This window comes from Aristolochia californica, unplaced genomic scaffold, assembly GCF_029961685.1.
Source record: "Aristolochia californica isolate CCGP_79_NKW_82.1479 unplaced genomic scaffold, dmAriCali1.0.hap1 SCAF_4, whole genome shotgun sequence".
NCBI lineage: Eukaryota > Viridiplantae > Streptophyta > Magnoliopsida > Piperales > Aristolochiaceae > Aristolochia > Aristolochia californica.
The window spans coordinates 43,906,812-43,919,752 of NW_027182103.1; the positions used below are offsets into that span (position 1 = coordinate 43,906,812).

At 37.3% G+C, this 12,941-nt stretch overlaps 2 protein-coding genes across 2 annotated transcripts; both read right to left on the reverse strand.

The window, feature by feature from the left end:
* Positions 1–1,483: 1,483 nt before the first annotated feature.
* Positions 1,484–5,408, reverse strand: LOC137962246 (calcineurin B-like protein 4). The gene is made up of 8 exons (XM_068809007.1): positions 5,299–5,408; positions 5,003–5,085; positions 4,859–4,918; positions 4,061–4,169; positions 3,565–3,617; positions 3,109–3,189; positions 2,887–2,999; positions 1,484–1,887 (listed from the first exon to the last, which is right to left on the reverse strand). Exons 1-8 carry the CDS (start codon positions 5,375–5,377, stop codon positions 1,818–1,820), a joined length of 648 nt encoding a protein of 215 aa, XP_068665108.1. The 5' UTR covers positions 5,378–5,408; the 3' UTR covers positions 1,484–1,817.
* A 3,543-nt stretch (positions 5,409–8,951) lies between these two features.
* LOC137963411 (uncharacterized) lies at positions 8,952–12,480 on the reverse strand. Its single transcript, XM_068810535.1, has 3 exons — positions 12,425–12,480; positions 11,860–12,304; positions 8,952–9,412 (listed from the first exon to the last, which is right to left on the reverse strand). Exons 1-3 carry the CDS (start codon positions 12,478–12,480, stop codon positions 9,251–9,253), a joined length of 663 nt encoding a protein of 220 aa, XP_068666636.1. The 3' UTR covers positions 8,952–9,250.
* Positions 12,481–12,941: the final 461 nt, after the last annotated feature.

Consider the following 12,941-nt stretch of genomic DNA (forward strand, 5'->3'; position numbering starts at 1 on the left):
GGAAGGTCCTGTTTCGAAACTGTATTTTGTGGCCTGAATCTTGATTTCTTGTACGAGAAGGCCTGGATCTTGAATTCCAATTCCACGAACTACTTTTTTATTAGAGATCAACCATTTGTCACTCGGGGTTTAATTAATTTGACATCTCTCATCTGTGAGGAACATCCATGACCGTTGCTGCCGATCAAAAAGAAATTTCTATGATCTTTGCTGATATTCTATGTCCAAAAGTTGCGTTTTCGCATCCATGCTTCAACAACGTTTCTTGAAGCTACTGTCATGTTTTCATTATTGTCTTTTATAGAGCATTTCATGTAATGTATGTAGCTCAATTTCCTGATTTACTGTGTTTTTTCCTTTTAACTGTTAGCGCTGTGCCCTGTGTTCCCCTTCGTGCCTTCTTTTCTTATCCGTGGGTGAATTTTGCTTCTTCTGGTGCTGGAATTAATTTCTCTAGTGAATCTGATCTGGTAAATTCAGTTTTTTATTCTAGGCATCAATAAAAACCTAAATTTGATGCTATAGACGAGATAAAGTTTGGTTGATTGGGATGGAATTCATCGAATGAAATGACTTATCGAGATGACTGCAGATTCCACACAACGGTATAGTCCGTTGTTTGATTAAAATATGTCTAAGCACTTGTTGGATCTACTGTGTGAAGAAAATGTGTTGTCACTGAAGAGAACAAGCTACACATACCTTACAGCAGTTCATTTGATCTCTGGGAGAGGATAAAGAGTGAGAACTGATTTCAAAGTCGATCTTCTATTTCTCAATGGGAAGCAAGCCAGTCTTGTTCATAATGCCTAGGTTAATGAAGTAACCAGCTTAAATGCTCGCCGAGTGAAACGCAAATCTAAGATACGTAAGAGCCCTTGATCAATCCACCTTCTGATGGGCCGCCCAGGAAAACAACTCGAACCTACTCACTCTTTTTAGCTCTCTAAACAAGTTTGCATAAAAAAAAGTTAAAATGAAATAGCCTTCTTATTTGTTTTCTGTAGGTGCTTTTAATAACTTAACAAGAAGATATCATAAAATTCATCAAATTGAAGCAGAGAAAATGTAAATTGCTTAGTATGCCTATATGTGAATGAATTTTAGTTATTTTAATGAGGTCATTTAAGATAAATTGATAACCAAGTAAATGAAATGGTTTTATCATTTATAGCTTTTAATTTTTATTGAAACAATTTAAACAACAAATCTTTAGGAAACAAGCTTTTAGGACTGTTTTTAAATGTTTTTCCAATAATAAATTGAGGGGATCCGCCCAGTTACATTACTACAGAACTGTGGACTGAGAAAATGTAGCTGTATTGTCCTACACCAACCTAAAGGAAACCCGGGACATGACATTATATACAGGCAGATTTGAGGACCTGCAGTCACCTGTGCTGTGCATTTTCAGATCCAGTGCTACCTAGTATGTACCTCCATTTTAAGTGACGTGGCATTTCAGATCCAATACTTTACAGACTAGTCATCATAAAATTTACTCCTTTGAAAGTTTAGTCATAAACATTAAACTGGAAAATAGTTGCAAACTTCCAACAGATAGGCTTTTTACAAAACTTAACACAATTTTCATAGCCACATTTGACAGAACTGCTTCGCATCAGCAATTTGGTTGACACATCGGGAGAAAGTATACACCTCAATATTAACAAGACTCGGGCTAGGGTTGTGTGATGACGTTGTTGATGCTTGTATATTCTGAGACAAAAAACCGCGCTCAAATCACTCTGCCGTGGAGGATGCGGCTATTTGATCCACCAGGGTCGAAGATAGCCAAACAAAGACATTCATAGGCATCAGGCTATTATATTAGCATCGTCAACTTCTGAGTTCAAGACAAAGCTCGGAAAGGCGATAGTTATGTCCCTAGAGAAACATCAATTTGTGTTAGAACTAGATGAATTTAGATAAATAGGCTATTTGCAAGTTTCAACAAGAACACTCAAGCCAGAACATGAAGATACAAGATGACAAAGAGCAGCCTAACGGGTGTCACAGGAAAAAAAGTCTCTCGATGATTGCTGCCAAGCTCACCCTGACAATCTGATTAGGTTCAGTTCTCTCAAGACCAATAGGCTGACCTAGATTCAGAACACGTCAATAAGAACCAAGTTAAGACTGAGACTTGTACCATTCTGTGTCTGGCCCAACTCAGGCTGACTGACACCGACTTAGACTGAGTCTGGGTCTAGTCAAGTACAAGACTGATTTCATTGCGGTTGCATCATTAGTTCTGTACTGGACTGAGAAATATCAGCATCAATCTCACTAATCCCATATTATCCTTCTCTCAGCCAATTTTTCTACTCAACCACGGGAAACTCTAAATATCCTCAACCGTGCATTCACCACGGTCCTTAATCCCTGTAAATGAGGCAAGCAGGTACGATATAATCTTAATCTTGAATTTAGCATTCAGCTTAACTCTTCAATCCGAAAAGTAGGATCGGCAAGGGGACATGTTTCTTGTTCTATTCCTAGTTGTTTGTTATAAGTTTCTAATGGTTCTTTGCTTCTGTATTACAAATCTCATTCTTCTAATGAAGTCGAAAGCATTTATGCACACATGGTGTGCATTCCAGATATAAATCATACAGGTGCAAAGTAGCAAAAAAAAAAAAAAAAAGAGTGAGAGAGACATTCTTAACCGACGTCCAATTGCTGCCACCTACTTTAATTGGGGGTCAGTGAAACTGGAAGTTAGAAATTAAATCAAATTTTCCCTTTTTCATGTTAGTAGTCACATCTGCAAATAACTGGCAGGTTTATAGACATAGAGATATGTAGAATATACCTATAACATTCCAAGAGTTCCAAGACACAAAAGAATAAAAAATACACGCTAGAACCATGTCTAAAACTTACTTCAAGTATGGAAGAGTCATAATCTTCAGCATAGATGGATTTCGTTTCACAAAGTCCCTCCACTCATCCTGATCTATCTTTCCATCACCTTTCGAATCTGCGTCGATGAAAGTCTGCAAAGATAAAAAAAAATACATTGACTATATAAAAAACAGAAGTTCTAAACTGAAGAAGCTGTAGCTAGCCTACTGCAAGATAAGGGGAATTGAGTTCTAACCGCACCTTATCAACAATTGTTTCAACAACATCCTCTGAAAGGGTCAGATCAGATTCATTCAGAAGAGCAAGCACCATCTCCTTGAGCTGTGCAGATGAATCAATAAATCAGAAACAAACAGCTCCAGATGCACATGCTTCTAATGAGGCTCGGGCATGCAACCATCTGTATGCATATTCAATCAGTAGCACACTAAGATTAAGTCAATTCATGGGGCAACTAAATTCTTTGGTTTCTAAATATGTTGGCCTCAAAAACAGTTGGATGTTAGTTGACAATGTTACTACATATTTTTAACTAAACAAGATTCTTCCTTTCATTTAATGCTTTGTCAAAGGGGCTCAACCCATGGAATTGCAGTGGTGTAAACTCAGCCCGTAACACACAGCATATTTCAGAACCTCCAACTCAGTATACAGCACTTGAAATCAAAGGGTAGCAAGTAAGTACAGATTAATCACCTCATCATGTTCAATGAAACCAGTGTGCCTTAAATCAAACAACTTGAATGCAACTGCGACAAGACATTAACCAGTTAAGAATCTTGAATGTTGACAATAATTGCAACAATAGAAACATCAACCAAAAAGAAAGTTAAAATGTGTAGAAGGTATTATCATAGTAATGTACGTCATAACCAAATCACTGCTTTTTATCTCCAATAAAAAAATATATGTAGACCGTTAGAATGCACTTAGGTACAGAAAAATCAACTACCAACAGTGTTAAAATGCATAAAAGGTATTCTCATAACAATGTACGTTATACCCAACTCATTCCTTTTCGTCTCCAAAAAAAAAAAAAAAAAATTGTTGAAAGCTAGAACGCACATAAACTAGAAACCACCACTAATATAAAGATTGGATAAACATCATGTTGATATCAAATAGCCTATCCAGTAAATGAAGGGTTTTAGAAAATGTTACATGAAATCTACAAAAAGCTAATGTTTCTTACATGAGATTTTTTCTGATTCAAGAGCTTTTGGGTGGAAGATGCTAAGTGACCGAACAAACTCCCCAAACTCAATAACTCCATTGCGCTTGACATCAAACAAATCAAATATCTACAATCAAAGACAGCGATAGCCATTAGCTAAAGGACAATTATGATATAAAGAAACATTTTGATTCAAAACAGAGATGTTTATTATATCAAATGCATCATCCAAGTAGCCCACAAGAAAAAAATTGGCAACAAACAGAAGCCAAACCTATTAAATTTGGATTTTTATTAATTAATACCATTCTATAAGGCCAATGCAGACCATTTAAAAAAAAAACAAAAAAAAACAAAAAGGCAAATGTGCTCTAAGGCACGAGCCACCATCACAACTTTTTAGAAGTAAATTTGTTGGACAAACCTTTTTATCAAGTAGCCTTGATGTACGAAAGAGAAAGAGAGAGAGAGAGAGCTAGGGTGAAGATAAGTCGTACTTAATATAAGTGCAATTTACTCTTAACCACAAAGTGTAAGAGAACAAATATTTTTCATTCGGCTCCAAAATGAAGCAAAAAGAATTCCTACAGCAGGGTTCTGAGAACTTGCTATTACAAAAGTTTTTTTTTTTCTCACAGATACTGCAAATAGAAATTGAGTATTTAAGCTTCCGGATATGTCTAAATAATCAGAAAAATTGTCTCACCATAAGAAGAAACTGATATATTTTAATTATCTTAAAAAGAATAAAAGCAGCCATCCTACCTTTACAAACAAATAAAAAAATAACTAAGATTACAATATTACAGTACCGACCCTGTCTGCAAAAAGATTCTGCCTGTTTCTATTCTTGAATAGTGCCAGCTGAAACTCCTCCTGTCAGGAAAACAAATTATATCAAAATTTGAGATGGGGTTCCAACACCTACCTCTTGCAATAGATTCAGTGAACATAGGACACCTTGTGAATAAGCCCATCATCGATTATTGAGCTGCTTAGTTTTTTAAAAAGCTCATATAAAGCTTGCACTTCACTCACGGTAACTGCCAGAAATACATTGAAAGTTTTTCAGACTGGAAATAAATTGGATATATTTGCTGATAATAGAATTTAAAGCCAAAAATAATAACTATTAACTCAAGAATAAAAAAAACAGAAAATAAGACAAATGGTAGCAGTTGAGAGTGGAAAGCTACTCCACCAATCTGTACATGCAACCCATGTGGCAAGTCAGAGGATGGAGAGAAAATACTCACAGCAAGTTTCAGAAGCTAGAAAAGTAGGATCCTCGTAACCAGGTGCTTGGTTCACATTCTTTGAGCAAATGCAACCCATAAAAGACAATGTTTGTTACTTGAATCCAGAACTATGTATAAAGCGATAGCGTAATCCACTATATATCCTGTAAAAGGCAATGTTTGTTACTTAAGAGTCCAGAACTATGTATAAAGAGATAGCTTAATATGCTATGTATCCTGTGAGACTTCATCTGCAAAAACAATAGTTATACACAAGTTCATAAAGGATATGGGTCTCAGAATTTTACAACCACATAGGAAAGGAGTAGATATGTTCCCACAAATAAGCAAAAAGGCCAAAAAACAAAAGTTTTGGTATGTTCAGTTGGACTCCAAAAATGTTCGTCCTTACTAAAAGAATTTCTAAAATGAATCTCCAATATACCTTCTAACCATGTTAAGTGAGATAAGATAGGCTGAAACAAGCTCAATGTCCGTCCGTCACAGAAGTGGAATTCTATAATACTGACACGGGATTTCCAACCAATTCTCCCCCTTCTCACAAGGAGAAAAAAATAAAAAATTCATATGCTTAAGTTTCTCACTGGAGGCGGTAAGAATTATTTCTTTAACTATGAAATCCAAAGCACCAAGCAGCTCAGATCGATCCTACACAAATTAAAAACACGTATCACCAGTAAGGTGACATACATAATCGTTTCCCTCCTTTGAGCATATATTACGGGTGGACATGCATCTCTCAAGTTCACGACAGCCTTTCAGAGAAAATTTTCGCTTGGAGTTAAACAAAAGTTATTTGATTTTCGTATAATTGAATTCTTCCAGAATGAACCACATACTAAAATTAAAAGCATATCATCGTGCAAGGAATACCTTTAATTAGAGTCAAATCACTCCAAAGGAACAGATGACAACCTTCGAACCGTCAAGCCGTTCCTCTTGCCCTGCGATTCACGAGAAATATGTCAAATAATGACGTAGTAAATTAGTGAAACATAATACATGCTTTAAATCAAGACTAAAATTGGATTAAAGCTTAGGAAAGTCTAACACCAAAAAAGAGAAAGACTCACTCGGAAAAACTTTCAAGTCCATGACATCAAAATAAAACGACCGCTTACATTATCCAAATTTGCTTTCTCTTCAGAACGAATATTCACATTTTAAAACATGAAAACACTTATCAAGTTTCCAACAAGGATAATAAATTTAAAACTTGTCATAAAACAAATGAACTTGGTGAAGCAAGTTAAGAAACCTGAAAAACCGTTTCCTAACATCTAGCACTCAACCAGAGCCGAATGCGTCCATCCATTCGTTCATACTCAACGTTAAACAAATCACATTTTACCAAACTAATTTTCTGACTAAAATCAACGATCCAGCACCGGACAGAACACTATATCCTCCAACAGAGAAAAAGAAGCTCAAAATCTTCTGCCATCACGATTTTTTTAAAATCCACACCACACAAAACAAAATCTCGAAGAACTAAAAAACGGCAATGACCGACGACGAAAAATCACGACACGGAGAAAATGAATTCAAAAGAAAAGAAAAAAGAGCCACAAACAATTAAGATCAAAAGAAAATAATGTGAGTCGGGACCAGTCAGATCGAACTTCAAAACTGACCAGTACTTCAGAGTTTCCGGTTTAGGAAGTCGCAGCGAGAAGCCGAGAACAACGTGAGAGCGTCAGAAACAAAGATCCTTGAATTTTCAACGCCGTCTGCGTCTCCCCTCACCGTGCTTTATTCAGTCGGAGAAATGGGCATTTATTTTTCCCTCCTCCAAAAAGCATCGGCTGTTACCTAAAATATTGCCATTTTGGTAATAAAGCACAAATTGGGTATGATAAATACGGTTATCCTTCGATTTTGTCTTTTAGAGAAGAATGGTTTATCCATATGATTTAAATAATTTTTTCTGTCATTTTATTTTCGTACTGGGTACAAACAGTCTCAAAAGATATTCACAGATAAAAACAGATTTTATATTTATTAATTAAAATAAGTCTAATAAGTAGCTTCATCATCTTAGAAGGATATTTTAATAACACCTCTTGAGTTGACCAACTTATCCCACGTATGTACTTGGGGCTCCTTTCTCGCACCAGCTCTTCCTCTCTCCGTAGTTCCTACTTCGTAGTCTTCGAAAATCAAAACAACAGCAAGATTTAAGCAAAGAAAGAGAATAATCAATCATTCCGGAGGCTCAGGGCTGCTCGCAGACAACCGACCCCAAACGTGGCGAATTTGGATACAAACGGATTGTGGGCACGAACGAGAGCCAATAATGCCTCGTTCAGCCGACAGTCATCCTGTCACTTCGACAGCGATGGACTGACTGCGACAGCCATGGCTGTCGAAACAAAAGAGACGAAGCTGGAACCCATTCTATTCAAAACTAGGGGAGAACCAGAAACCGGAGTTCTCTGTGTTATCAAATCACATTAGTTGTACAGAAACAGGAAAAGCTCGATGATACCGACTAGAGTACGGAGACTTCTGAGACAACTGATGTTGGCGGATGAATAGAGAAATCACGTCGGGGAATACGCACATCTACGCCAGAAAACGGCATCAACTTGTGATTTCCCCTTAATCGAATTGGTTTGTTGTGGCGTGCTTGATGTAAGTGGTTTCTCAAACTTCAACTCATATTTTTCCGACGGATAATGTTTTCTATACCTTTGCTCAATTTTATACTGATGAAGGGTGTCAATTTAAGCCAAAAGGCAATAAACAAGCAATTCTTTTTCACTTTCGATCGATTTGGATCGATTTCGTCGGGGATTCCTGCGATTGAACTTTCTCCCTGTTGGAAAGTTCATTTGATTGACTTCTCAATAACTATATTTATAATTCAATTCCGCAAGTTCGCGAAGAAGAAGAAAAATAATTGAGAGAGAATTTATTTTATTTAATTGCTTGTCTTACTCATACTTAGGAGAGAGATACGAATATTCAACGCAGAAGGGGACAAACTGCTCTCGTAAGGGAGGAGAGACCAAAGATTTTTATTCTTGGATGATGGATGAAAGGGAACCGGAAGATGACTTCGTATATTTAATATCTTGTCCTTGCACAGTCCTTCATGAAGGCCATTTTTAGTTTTTACCAAAATACCTCCATTTGATGTTAAATTAATGAGATGCGACTTAAAAAACACGCGGAATGGAGCCATGGAGCCCTGCTCCTCTCCCTTGGGCAAAGGCCCTTCCTTTGCCAGCAAGAGGGGCAAAGTTCACCGATAGTTAAACTTAGTTGACAACTTCAAAGGCTGATAACAACAGGACTATAAAATCCATTCTCTCAACAGGATTGAAATCTTAAACTAATAGTTGGGATAACCCTCTATACCCTTTTGTTTGTAAGAAAAAGGGTAAAAAATGCCATGTTTTATACTAGTTGTAGGTAAAGAGGGAGGGGAGACTCCTCTTTCTGTTCTCTCTGCAAATTTAGAGAATTAATCCTAGGGCAAGTCAAAACTGCTGGAAACAAAGTAAAAACATTTAGCTATGAAAACCCTTCCTGCAGATGTGATACAACAAATGCCCCGATTTATTATTCTACATTGTCCATCAAAGAAAGTCATGTGCTTACTTAGGATGCTGATGTGAGTTATCATTCTTACCAGGCCAGTCCAGTCCAAGCTTAGGAGGTGACAGATAAAGAACACAAAAACGTATATAAGCACTAAAAAAAAAAGTTAATTACAGAAAAATTCAAAAGTCCGAGGCCTGAGTCTCTCAGTTTTCCACATACTTTGGTACCTTCCATCCTTTACCAACTCGGTCAACGGGCTATCAACAGGTTAACGTTTGCTAAAACTTGCAAATCATGGCGAATAGCATTTGGCTGATAAACTTCAATGACAGTGTGAAATCAAATAATATACGAGAGTCATGAAGAATAGAATGTTTTTGGAAGTACCCACAACAGTGATTTAGACGGCAACTAAGAAACCTTGACAGCAGAAGCACGCAACCAGGATGCCAAGAAATGCCCCTGCAATAACTTGAGATGGTGTGTGACCGAGGAGTTCCTTAAGCTTCTTTTGGCTTATTGGGTGTCCTTGAAACAAATCCTCCACGATCATGTTAAGGACCTACAGAAAATTAGCCTTCTTTCAGATGCTAGCATTTTACTGATAACATGGTGTTGGTGCATTGAAACAAGTAAATATAAAATCATAAATCTCCAACAGAAAGTGAGAACCTTCAAATTGATTATTGGAGGTACAAAGTGATTTACAGCTGCAAATGATACTTGCAAATCGTATTGCAATATCCCACACAGAATAAATTAGAAAAATAAATCATGAAGCTCACATAAAAGCATCATTGCTAATAACACATTTTCTTTTTTATCAGTATCACTAACATTGACAAAGAGAGCTCTAGAAAGTAGTAAACCATCACATATCGGTACTACAAACCTTAAGGGTCTATTTGACCACTATTATTCACAAAAATAGTCAGTGAAAATGAGATTCTCATTTTCTTTTCTTTTCTTTTCTTTTCCATTGGGTTCCAAACAGCTACTTGGATTTTTGGTCAGGGAAAAATAATTATTTGCAGTTTACGGAGAAGTATCATATTTTTAAAATTATGTTGTACTATTTGCTATTCTTTCCAACATAAAAGATCAGGCTGTGTTTCAAGATAAGAATCCTCCAGTGATTGTGTTCAACTCAACAGCCACATGGTGGGGGCTTCACAATGCATGTTCTTGGGTTTTCAAACTCATAGGGTCGGGGCATCCCGGTCGTCACATGTATCAACTAAAAATGAAAATGACTGTTCCACCCTCTGGATTTATGTTGAGAAGGCAAACTCCTTGTCCCCCCATCTTCTACACATGTTTCAGTTTTTTGTTATCTTATAAAGCATGTCATTCCACAAATGCTCAACATGAAGCATTAAAACAACACAATGAAAACCTACCCAATAAATATGGTCCTTTTTTCCATGCTTCAATATGTTATAACTATAAGTAAAGCCCTATACCAGCAACATTAATAACTAGAAGAGTGATCAAGTTGGAATAAACGCAACTCGAAAATATTAAAGAAGTAAAGAATGTCCAAAATTCCTATATAGATCAATAATGTCCTCTAATTACAAGTAAACCTAAATGGGTACCACTCTCTATTCTATGCCTACCTAGTGCTTAATCTGCAATTACAAGTCCTTAACAATTAAGAGCAAACATGAATGGAACAAGCAAATTGCTAATGGAGTCTTGGGCCAATTTAGTGGCAATAAATGTGTACAACATCTTATAAACAAAAAAACAATCATCTACAGAATGTAAGCTCATGGAGAATGGAACTGAACACTTCCAGGTTTATGCACACCAAGTCAGAGGTCCCCTGGTGATCATGTGATTCACCAACCCTCTGAATTGGTGGACCTCCATAACAGTCCCTTCTTCATCCTATATTGATTCACTGTCCCACATAGCTGACATATAAACTACAGTCAGTGAAAGTAAAGTTAAGTCATTTTGATCCTCCAATGCCACTTCTTGAACCTCTCATAAAATAGAACTCCTCAATTGCTACTATAATTTGTACTGATTCTCTCGGTTGTTTTTTTCTCAGTTCAAATTCCATTAAACCTTTTTATACCAAGGTTGCAACTATTGGAGTATTTTCAGCAATTTATACTAAGATTGCAACTATAGTCCATCAAGCATTTTTTCTGGATTTTTATCTCCACTTCTTCTCCTGCTTGTTTCTTCCCACATTAATATACATTTTCAAGTGGTCTCTTTAACCTAGATCTCTCTCTCACTCACTTTGTTCATCACTCCAATTTCCATTCAGTGATCATATGTGCACTTTCCACAAACTGCAAATAAACTGATATCACTGTCTAATATACCTCAGAGCATGTTTGGGCTTCTAACTCAGCTTCTCTATTATGAAAGAAGAACGCTTAATATAGGAGCACAAGTTCAGATTATAGAATCTAGGTTTAACGTTCAATATTGTGTGAGGAACAATCTAATAGGAGGCACCTTTAGTCTGAACCATACTAGATGAACTGAAGCATGAACGAGTATTCAAAGTTAGAATCCTGTAATTCAGCTCTTATGCATATTTAGCATGTCTTGTCCAAAAGATTTGGCAAAATGTACAAATTTCATCTGATATTTATGGGGTTTTATTTGTTTTTTCAACCAAAAATTTCACCTGGCAAGCATCATGCAGATATAGTACCGTAGTCATAACACCACCTTGACATGCATTATCATTCAACAGGGTGCTTTTCCAAATAGTCAGAACTAATGTATATTTAAAGAAACAACTAGCTTAAGGATTATAAATCAAATCGCAACATGCACAACCTGAAAAGTAAAAATTCACAAACACCCTATCTACTTGTGGCATAGTTTGGCATAGTCTGGACACTGATAAAGCTTGTCAATAAAAAAAAAAAATAGCAATACTAGTTGCTTGAAGAACATAATTCACCAAAATCTCACACAAGAACAACCGCATATGTAAAGGGTCTCGATTAATCAACCAGCAATAAACAGGAAAATTACCTCAGCTTGCATCCCTGCATGGCGTCGTACCCCAGTTGCATCATACATAACTATCAAACTAAACCCCAAACAAACTGGAAAAAGTGCATCCGCAACCCCATGACACAAGGCCACCGATGCAGTCAAGGCAGTACACAAAGCCGAGTGTGACGAAGGCATCCCTCCAGAACTAAGTAAAATTCCAAAGTCCCATTTCCATTCGACAAAAGAATTTAAAAAGAATTTCGCAGACTGAGCCAGAACCCAAGCAAGCAAGCCAGATACAAAGGTTGGGTTCGACGCGAGAGTCGCAGTAAACGGACTAATGTGGACCTTAGCCACTGTGGTGATGCTCAAAAGAAGCATGCCGATGCCTCCGTTCTGCAAATAATCGCCATCTGGTCCATCTGTAAAGCTTGCAGACTCGCCAAAAGCTCGCAAACACGAAACCCATTTCTCGATTGAGCTTCCGAGTGCGAAAATCCCTTTGAACGTCCAGAAAGAATAAAATCACGGAAGCTTTGCATAACCGTGCCAACTACCCACAGTGGTGAGACTGAAAGAGAGTGCTTGAATGGGAACTTACGAGTTTGCCGATTTGACGGTACTTTGCATGACACAGAGATTGGAAAGCTTTTGCATGTCGACAATTCGTGATTGTATTTGAAACAGTAGGAAGTTTTGGTGTTTAAGGTGCCAACTCTAGGGTACGGACAGAATAAGACCCTACAGGAATCCATTAGCGAAGTTGCTCCAGCTGAAGTCGCATGTCAAAGAGATGAGAGTTACAGATGACTTGTGAGAGCTGCAAGTGTCAGTCAACCTTATGTCCGTAGCGAGCTTCAACCATTCAACCTGATTAAATTGCGGAAATCCTCCGCTGATTCCAGGACTGGAATCGGAATATCAGCGAGGACATTTGCCTTTGTGACGATACTTTTTTGCAGTGGAAGATTATATGATAATTTGGACTGTGGGTTTAACAATCTTGTCCCTCGAATCTGGACGCCCGTGAGCCGGAACTACTGACAATTAAATGGCCCACAGAGTCACAAACTAGACAAGAAGATGAGCCAGTACAATGGGGTAGAACATAAAGGGTT